The sequence below is a fragment of the Bufo gargarizans genome, chromosome 10, assembly GCF_014858855.1.
Source record: "Bufo gargarizans isolate SCDJY-AF-19 chromosome 10, ASM1485885v1, whole genome shotgun sequence".
Classification (NCBI taxonomy): Eukaryota; Metazoa; Chordata; class Amphibia; order Anura; family Bufonidae; genus Bufo; species Bufo gargarizans.
Window position 1 is genome coordinate 93,825,594 of NC_058089.1, and position 10,518 is coordinate 93,836,111.

Consider the following 10,518-nt stretch of genomic DNA (forward strand, 5'->3'; position numbering starts at 1 on the left):
AGGCAAGATGGCCGCCCCTTCTTGTTCAGGAAATAGAATAGAAATCTACAATCCAAAAATAAACAGATTAGAAAAAGGTTACGTGTCACGATCATCTGATTTTTAACTGGCGGAAAAAACTATAGGTGACCCCTTCCCCAGAGTTGTGTTGAAGCGGTTATTATTGCCTTTAATTCTGCCGGATAATACCGAGCCCTACAGAGCATAGCCGGTCCATGAATGTAATAGTATGCGTACATCTTACAGGTTTTTAGCTTATGTTTTTGTTTTTTGGAATTTTTAATGTGCAGATGAACTGAAAATGTGTTATTTTTCTGAAATAAAGGGTTGTCTCACTTCAGCAAATGGCATTGATCATGTAGATAGTTAATACAAGGCACTTACTAATGTATTGTGATTGTCCATATTGCCTCCTTTGCTGGCTGGGATTCATTTTTTCCACGACATCATACGCTGCTTGTTTCCAGGAGCGGTGGTCGTGCTTGCACACTATAGGAAAAAGTGCTGGCTTCTTTGGTGGCCGGGACCGTGGGAGAGCACATAAGCACACATGCACAGCAGCTCCCGTCCCGACCACCTCCTATCTGCACTGCAGCGGTGGTCGTAACTCCTGGAAATGAGCCCTGTGTCATGTGATGGAAAAATGAATCCGGACAGCAAAGGAAGCAATATGGACAATCCCAATACATTAGTGAGTGCCTGGTATTAACGTTCTCTACATGATCAGTGCCATTTGCTGAAGTGAGACAACCCTTTTAATGGTTTGGTCTAATTTTTGGTTTACTTTTACTCCATTAGGTGCTTGAAAAGACCCATTTTCCAGATGCTGCTGCTTTAGAAATATGTAGAAACAACTCTGCATGGAAACCGTTAATTGCAAAGTAATATATATATTATTATTATTTTTATTTTTTGGGTGGGAGATTGTGTTGAAGACTGGAAAGATTGTGTCAATAGCAGTAGTCTGTAGTCTGTTACTTAAAGGACACCTGTCAGCAGATTTGTACCTATGACACTGGCTGACCTGTTACATGTGCGCTTGGCAGCTGAAGACATCTGTGTTGGTCCCATGTTCATATGTGTCTGCATTGCTGAGAAAAATGTTTTATTATATGCAAATGATCCTCTAGGAGCAACGGGGGCGTTGCCGTTACACCTAGAGGCTCTCCGCTCTCCACTTTGACAGGACCAGGAGGTGAAAACTGCATCAATTTCTGACAAACATTTTTCATCTAGTGATCATTTGCCAAGTGGTTACCAGCATAGGGTAGACTGCTGAGTAAGGCTGGTTTCACACGGGCGTGACGGATTTGATCCGGATGCGTTCAGTGAAAATGCTGCGATTTTGGCACTAAAACAAGTCAGTTTTGTCTGCGATTGCGTTTAGTTGTTTAGTTTTTTCCGCGTGGGTGCGATGCGTTTTGATGCGTTTTTCACGCGCGTGATAAAAAACTGAAGGTTTACAAACAACGTCTCTTAGCAACCATCAGTGAAAAACGCATCGCACCCGCACTTGCTTGCGGATGCAATGCGTTTTTCACGCAGCCCCATTCACTTCTATGGGGCCTGTCCTGCGTTACAAACGCAGAATATAGAACATGCTGCGATTTCAAAGCATTGCAGAAGTGATGCGTGAAAAAAAACGCTCATGTACACAGCCCCATTGAAATGAATGTTGCCGGATTCAGTGCGGGTGCTATGCGTTCACGTCACGCATGGCACCCGCGCGGAAATCACGCTCGTGTGAAAGGGACCTAAAGGTTCTTCTCCATGTGTTTTAGGATGTGCACTGTCCAGCATAGAGCCCTGACCTGCCTGCATAACGTCTTGTCCATGCTGGACATCGAGAGCTTAGGAGGAGCGTCTGCGCTGCAGGAACTCGCTCAGCATCTTTCAGAACTGGTCTTCACGCAAACCGGTAAGATAAGGTTTCTTGGTAAACCATGGACGAGGGGCTGAACAGCAGCTTATGATAGATACTGAACCATTAGCTCCAGGTCGTTAAAGGGGTTTTCCCATCTCGGACAATGGTATGCCCCCCTTGCCGGATATGTGCGGGACCCGCACCTACACCGAGAACGGAGCGCTAGCACGGCTATTTCCATCGGCCCCATAGAAATGAATGGAGGGTGGTTACACGTGCACTTGGTGGGGTCCTCCAGCCAGCGATATGCCCCCAAGCTGAAGTTGTGTGCAACAATCCCTCGGAATGGGGATGAATGATCACTAATACAATTGTTTATCCCCATACAGTTTCACTGTTTGTCAGCATATCCCTATTTATACAGGGCAATGAGATGATGATTTTATGTGCTGCTTAAATAATCACAAGACAAATGAGCGTTTTGCTAATTCTTCGGATTATGGGTGACATTTACGTGAGGAGCATTCGTACTTATGTTCACTCCTAATAATTGGTCCAATATTTGTCCGTGTAAACGGGCCTTGAAGGGAATCTGTCACACAGCAGTAGCTTTAAAGGGGTTGGCACATGTGCACGAAACAGGACATACAGACGTGGACAAAATTGTTGGTACCCTTTGGTCAATGAAAGAAAAAGTCACAATGGTCACAGAAATAACTTTAATCTGACAAAAGTAATAATAAATTAAAATTCTATAAATGTTAACCAATGAAAGTCAGACATTGTTTTTCAACCATGCTTCAACAGAATTATGTAAAAAAATAAACTCATGAAACAGGCATGGACAAAAATGATGGTACCCCTAACTTAATATTTTGTTGCGCAACCTTTTGAGGCAATCACTGCAATCAAACGCTTCCTGTAACTGTCAATGAGACATCTGCACCTCTCAGCAGGTATTTTGGCCCACTCCTCATGAGCAAACTGCTCCAGTTGTGTCCGGTTTGAAGGGTGCCTTTTCCAGACTGCATGTTTCAGCTCCTTCCAAAGATGCTCAATAGGATTGAGGTCAGGGCTCATAGAAGGCCACTTTAGAATAGTCCAATTTTTTCCTCTTAGCCATTCTTGGGTGTTTTTAGCGGTGTGTTTTGGGTCATTGTCCTGTTGCAAGACCCATGACCTGCGACTGAGACCAAGCTTTCTGACACTGGCTAGTACATTTCTCTCTAGAATTCCTTGATAGTCTTGAGATTTCATTGTACCCTGCACAGATTCAAGACACCCTGTGCCAGACGCAGCAAAGCAGCCCCAGAACATAACAGAGCCTCCTCCATGTTTCACAGTAGGGACAGTGTTCTTTTCTTGATATGCTTCATTTTTTCGTCTGTGAACATACAGCTGATGTGCCTTGGCAAAAACTTCGATTTTTGTCTCATCTGTCCACAGGACATTCTCCCAGAAGCTTTGTGGCTTGTCAACATGTAGTTTGGCATATTCCAGTCTTGCTTTTTTATGATTCGTTTTCAACAATGGTGTCCTCCTTGGTCGTCTCCCATGTAGTCCACTTTGGCTCAAACAACGACGGATGGTGCGATCTGACACTGATGTTCCTTGAGCATGAAGTTCACCTTGAATCTCTTTAGAAGTCTTTCTAGGCTCTTTTGTTACCATTCGGATTATCCGTCTCTTAGATTTGTCATCAATTTTCCTCCTGCGGCCACGTCCAGGGAGGTTGGCTACAGTCCCATGGATCTTAAACTTATGAATAATATGTGCAACTGTACTCACAGGAACATCTAGTTGCTTGGAGATGGTCTTATAGCCTTTACCTTTAACATGCTTGTCTATAATTTTCTTTCTGATCTCTTGAGACAGCTCTTTCCTTTGCTTCCTCTGGTCCATGTCGAGTGTGGTACACACCATATCACCAAACAACACAGTGATTACCTGGAGCCATATATATAGGCCCAATGGCTGATTACAAGGTTGTAGACACCTGTGATGCTAATTAGTGGACACACCTTGAATTAACATGTCCCTTTGGTCACATTATGTTCTGTGTTTTCTAGGGGTACCATCATTTTTGTCCATGCCTGTTTCATGAGTTTATTTTTTTACATAATTCTGTTGAAGCATGGTTGAAAAACAATGTCTGACTTTCATTGGTTAACATTTATAGAATTTAAATTTATTATTACTTTTGTCAGATTAAAGTTATTTCTGTGACCATTGTGACTTTTTCTTTCATTGACCAAAGGGTACCAACAATTTTGTCCACGTCTGTATATACCGCTAGTAATAATGATTAAAGAACTATCAGCACTGATATCCCCTGACCTGCGTGCCGGCACTGCACTGGTGGAATCCCGTACATCAGTGCCCTCGGTCTACTTACACTGGGTACTCTGCATGCCCTTGTGCTGCTGATGGATGGGATAGTCCATCGTGGCCATATTCTCGGCGCATCGCCAGCACGAAGGACATAAGTGCCTATAGTTTATTAAAGGGGTTATCCAACCCCTACAATGATCCCCCTCTCCAATGCCTGGGCACCTCATAGGTTGTACTTATCCCGCTTCCCGACACCCGTGTAGCTCCTGATCCACGCACGGCGCCGCTGCATCCGGGGGGTATCAGACAATAGGAGGCCATGACTGGGACGAGCCTTGCTCTCCATTTACACACTCGTCTATTATTGAAGGTCTCATCGTGGTGAATGGAGAACAAGCCAGGCAAGAGCGGCCACCCTCCAGCACTATGAGGCTGCTGGAAAATAGCCGTCTATTTTCAGAACTCCCATAGCATGAATGGAGGGTGGCTGTACAGGAGAAAGGTGAGGGACCCACACCCACATCCTAGCGACATGCCGTCAATGTCCCAGATGGGAGTACCCCTTCAGACTGCGACTAGTCCAGCGCCATACGTTGTGTCCGGTACTGCAACGGAGCCGTATTCCAGCGAGTAGTCCTGAACCGCACTAGAAGACACAGCGCTACGCCTTGCTAATGTGAGGTATGGTTACTACTTTTATGTTTGTTTTCTTACATTTAGATGGCCCAAAACAGGATGAATTTTTGGAGGCGGCGTCCAGCGCTGTACGAGCATTACTACAGACCATGGCGTCTAAGGGAATACCGCAGGTATTTGTCTGAGAGTTACTCCTTAGATAGAAAATAGGACTCGCTGAACAAAATAAAAAGGTTTCCAGATGATTTGCTGGCTTCCTCTTGCAGAGTATGACTGCAGAACAGGTGATGAGCTTTGCTGAAGCTTGTGTGCAGAGCAGCAACGCCAGCACGAGGGTGAATGCAGTCAGCATCATCGGGGTTACAGGCAGCGTACTGGCGAAAGGCGACGGCACGGCCGACACGCTGAAGGTACAGTATATCTGAAGTCCTTTCTTATGCATTGTGCCTTGATCCTAACGCAGTTACAACCCACAGTGCACATGTCCGTCATCACTGACGACACGTTCGTGGGCTGCCCCTGTGCGCCATAACCATAATACATGCGTGAGAATGAATCTCTCGCTAGCGCTGTAGAGCATACAATACTATCCTGCCCGCTAACCAGACCCTAGCGAAAAAGCTGTTGATGACTATATCAGATATAGCCAGAATCCCCACTGATTAGCAGGTTTGGGCTGCTGCGGTGCCAGAAACTATACTGAGGATAGGTCATTAATATTCGGAGCCCAGAGAACCCCTTTAACGGCACCATTTTGAGGGTTATTCAATAAATTGTATCTGCATGGCGCCGACCCACGGTTTCTTTTCCTTATTTTTTTGGTTCATCTGACTTAGGTGGTCACACATGCTCAGTTTAAATGTTCAACTGTCACTGTCTGTTAGAAGCTGTGGCAGTTACACGGAAAGAGCTACAGCGGAAAGGACGCGCCCCCTGAGCGGCCAGCCTGAAATAAATCGAGCAAAAGAATTGCCGAAATGAATGGGTGTGAGGTACAGGGCTGGTTCCAGCTTTGTTAGAAAGAGATTGTCATGTGCTATATGATTAGGGATGTTTCATCCGAAGTCGATTCGCATAAAACTTTGTTCTAATACTGTACGGAACAGGAGCTCCGTACAATATTAGAATGTATTGGCTCCGATGAGCTGAAGTTATTGCTTCGTAATAACGTCATAAATTTAATTTGTACTGTAAAAAAAACATTTCCCGAGTGGAACATTGGAATTAAAACCAGAGTTCGGGAAATGGTTTATGAGGTTATTATGCAAAGTCTCGCAAGACTTCGCGAAGCAATAGCTTCTGCTCATCGGAGCCAATACATTCTAATACTGTACAGAGCTCCTGTTCCGTACAGTATTAGGACAAAGTTTTATGTAAATCGAAGTCGATTCGCTCATCCCTATATATGATGTCTGATCTTCATTTTTTGCATCATTCGTGGCATAATCCCTTTTAGTGGGCATCGCTACACTGCAGTGACCCAGCAGTTTGTTCAGCATCTGTCATCAGTTTATGCTGCTTTCAGATAGGGCAGCATAAACTGGTGACTTCTTCTTCCCTTTTAATACAGCCATGTGTAGATATCACTCGTTAACCTTATGACACTTGAGACTGGGAATATTGCAGAGGTTGTCCTATCTGGACATTTATGGCAGTGGTGAGACCCTATCTCAAGAATGGGGCCCTGCAGTGAATGGAAAGGATGCGGCACTTGCATGACCTTCTCAGTTTGCTGCTATGGGGCTTGGCTATTTTTGGAAATTCCATAGTAGTGAATGGAGAGGAGGCAGTGCATGCGGCTAGGCGATCAATGTCAGATTGGCAGGTGTCTTGTGCCAATCACTCATCAGCTGTCCTGCATTGGCTCCAGTGGTGGCACCACGTAGCTCCGTCTTTAGCGTAGTTACTGCAGCGCTGCTCCCGTTCAGGGGAATTGCATGCAGATGACTGCTTGGCCTGACCCTTAGGGTTCATGCACACGACCGTTGTTGGCTCCGCGGTATACAGGCATCGGCCGTTTGTGCACCGTACCGCCTCACCAATGCGGACCCATTCACTTAAATGGGTCCACAGTGCGGAACGGAGGCACGGAACCCCGCAGAAGCAATACGGATCGCTTCCCTGTTTTTTTCTGTCCGTGCCTCTGCACCGCCCAAAAAGATTATTAATTTTTTTTTTGCAGTGTGGATGGACCCTTTCAAGTTGAATTGGTCTTCATCCGTTTGCACCAGCCACACAGACCGTGCCCGTGCATTCATGGAACTGGCGGCACATGTTTGTGTGCATGAGCCCTTATGCTTGTAGACTTGTTTAGTGGTTTATTATAACTTTCTTTTCAGCTCATAGGAAACTTCCTCCTTGGAATTGCTGCAGGCGATGTCTCCCTGGTAGTATCTGGAGGGGCGCTAGACGCCATCTTTGATGTGTTTGCTGATGGTGATGAAGCTGAGAAGGCTGCGGTGGAGATAAACCTGCTCCAGGCCCTTAAAAAAATACAGCCGGCTTTTAAATCAAAGGTACAGTCTTTAGATTTATGGCTCTATACAGTAAATTACGTTCTGTTAGTTATGCGACCACACGTGATCAAAGACAATATTTAGGCAAAGACGCCTGAAGCTCCGTGCCCAAATCATTGAGTGGCAGCGCCATTATGGTGTTGGACGCACTTTTATATGTGTGACTTTATTGTGGAATATGTGCTGGTATTGTGGATACTTTTTTGCAGAAGTTTAAGGCGACCCTCCGGTTCCAGAAAAACAATTTGCATTTGCTGGGGAAAGAACAGAACACTTGCGGGGAGCTCTCCTCTTTTTCATTGTTTTTAGTTGCAGATTTGCTGATTCCCGGGCTCCTCTTCTGCCTTCCATGATGGCCGCAGCGCTTCTCAGACTGCCTGAAGCACCCTGTGCATTTGGTAGTCCAAGACCATTCCTGCTGCCCTTGGATTGGACATCACTGAGTCACGTGATCAGTGCCGGCCAATACAAAAGTAGGGCTGGACAAGCAGGAAGTGTCCTGGGCTACCAATGTACAGCGTGCCTCAGGTCGTCTGAGAAGAGTTGCGGCCATCATGGAATGGCCAAGAGGAGTCCAGGAACCATCAGATCTTTAGCTGTAAAGAGGGGCTCCATGTGAGTGTTCTGTTCGTTCCCTAGTTAGGCCCATTCACACAACCATATTTTTGGTCCTCATCCGACCTGCATTTATTGTAGATCGGATGCGGACCCTTTGATTTTAATGGGGCTGCAAAAAATGCAGGCAGCACACCATGTACGGTCCGTCCCGCTTTCTCACTGCGCCCGCGCCAAATACTGAACGGGATGGCGCAGGCCCGAAATTTACACGGCAGGCGGGGCCAGCAGGAGAACCGACGCTGGCCTGGCCCTGTCAATCAAGACAGAAGGGCGTGGAAATGATGTGGGCGAACGGAGCCTCTAGGAGCAGGTGCTTCTAGAGGCTCATTTGCATATAATTAAAATTGCACGAAAACGGGGGCATACTTAAATAAAAGAAATGCAGAGTTAATTTCAGGTGACATTTTCCCATCCGTAACATCAGCCTGTTTAATAGCGAAAATTGGGGTGACAGAAACCCTTTATTTTTTTTCCGTGAACCAGAGGGTCGCTTTAAAAGAACTGAACTAAAGTAATCCGTGCGTGTCTTCCTATGACTGATCAGTTTCAAGGGTGGAGAGAACGTGGCTCACACTTGGCTGAATATAGCTGAGTTTTCTTGTTCGCAGCGCTATTGTGAAACCGCAGTGGACCTGGACCTCATCTCTTGTCTGTATTCATGTCTCCCAACAGCTTCGTAAAGAAGGCCGAGAGAAGTACAGCACTGACCAGTTATGCGTCCTGGATAACGTAAGAACCAATCTCAGGCGCTTCATACCTTACCTGGAGACGGTAGAGAGAAAGTTTAGGAACCGAATGTAGAAGGAAGAACGGATGCCCTGTGCGTCCCATCGAGAAGGCCAGGACCATTCGGACAGATGTTTGTTTCATAAAACTGCAGATCTGTGAGGTCTATTTCTCCAGTATCTGTAGATCGGCCCCTAAATATTCCAAAAGCTGAATGTCCTTTGCCACCCGGGCCTGAGATGCTGTATATTCTCGTTAGTTTTCAGGGGTTTTGCCTTTTCACGATTTCAAAATGAATTGCCAAGGGTTTGCACCTCTGGACTGCAAAACCGATGTGCACTCTTGATGTATGGAAGGCTTTTAGTAACGTAAGCGACAGTGCAGTGAACATTTTGAGGAATTTTTTACTGACCCAACATCATGAACGGGTCTGGCAGTGCCCACATACAGATACCTGAGAGTCGGTAAAATCGGTAGCACATGATACCAATAGAGCCTCATGCACATGACTTATTTTCATCTGTGTGCTATCTACCGTCTTTTTTTTTTTTTTCGGATCGCTGACCCATTCATTTCAATAGGGCCATGCACACATCCGTATTTTTTGTGGACCGGTGTGTTTGTCCCGCAAACGATAAAAAATGTCCTATTCTTGTCCGTATTACAGATGAGAACAGTCCTCTCTATTGATGGGAGTAAGAAAAATACGGAATGCACACGGAAGGCAGCAATATTTTGTGTACCGAAATCTGGATGCGGCTGTGTGCGTGAGGCCTTGGGCTGTGTTCAGTCGCATTCCACCTCTGATTGATAGATTTTGTTAAAAAAAGGCAAACGGAATAGCGCAGCGTGCTAAAATGATGGCCCCTTACAGTGGTGTCGTTTGGACGCTGTCGGCGACCATCATGTACCAGATCTGGCGCATCCGTCGTGTTCGTTCTGCTTCTATGACTGAGCAGATATACGGAATCGCTTAGTGCACACGTGCCTAGACCGTGACGGGTAGAATGAAGGACTCTCAGGTATGCTGCTATCAATTGGTTTTCATCTATAGAATCTGTGGGTGAAATCCACAGTGCAGACTGACATGGCACGCATACAAGAGTTGCAATAAGCGACAGATTTTTAATCCTTTGCAAAAATCTCCATAATCTACAATCATGAAAATTTTACATTTGTTCACTCATTGAAACTTGTAAACTGAAAGGTCATGCCAAGTATTGCTACTGTACATCTCTTGCTGGACTCGATCGCTCTGAAATAACCTTGCCTTTCAGGGGGAAGGAATTTTCTATTTCAAAACATATATATATTTTCATCATGGGATTGATGCAATATACGAATGTGATGCCAATGGAAACAATAAAAAAAACAATCTATTTGAACTAAACTTTTCATTCCTTTTTTTTTTTTTTTTTTTTTTTTTTTTTTTTTTTGGGGGGGGCACAAGACTCTTAACCACTTCAGCCCCGCTAGCTGAAACCCCCTTCATGACCAGAGCACTTTTTACACTTCGGCACTACACTCCTTTCACCGTTTATCGCTCGGTCATGCAACTTACCACCCAAATGAATTTTACCTCCTTTTCTTCTCACTAATGGAGCTTTCATTTGGTGGTATTTTATTGCTGCTGACATTTTTACTTTTTTTGTTATTAATCGAAATGTAACGATTTTTTTGCAAAAAAATAACATTTTTCACTTTCAGCTGTAAAATTTTGCAAAAAAAACGACATCCATATATAAATTTTTCGCTAAATTTATAGTTCTACATGTCTTTGATTAAAAAAAAAATGTTTGGGCAAAAAAAAAAATGGTTTGGGTAAAA

The 10,518-nt window shown here is 44.8% G+C and overlaps 1 protein-coding gene across 1 annotated transcript in view; it reads left to right on the forward strand.

The window, feature by feature from the left end:
• HEATR3 (HEAT repeat containing 3) overlaps positions 1–10,076 on the forward strand; it is a 24,724-nt gene extending 14,648 nt beyond the window's left edge. Inside the window, 6 exon segments of the mRNA XM_044269706.1 lie at positions 799–881; positions 1,782–1,918; positions 4,916–5,004; positions 5,098–5,241; positions 7,171–7,347; positions 8,638–10,076. Of these exon segments, the coding sequence (XP_044125641.1) occupies positions 799–881; positions 1,782–1,918; positions 4,916–5,004; positions 5,098–5,241; positions 7,171–7,347; positions 8,638–8,766 (759 nt within the window). The 3' untranslated portion in view covers positions 8,767–10,076.
• Positions 10,077–10,518: the final 442 nt, after the last annotated feature.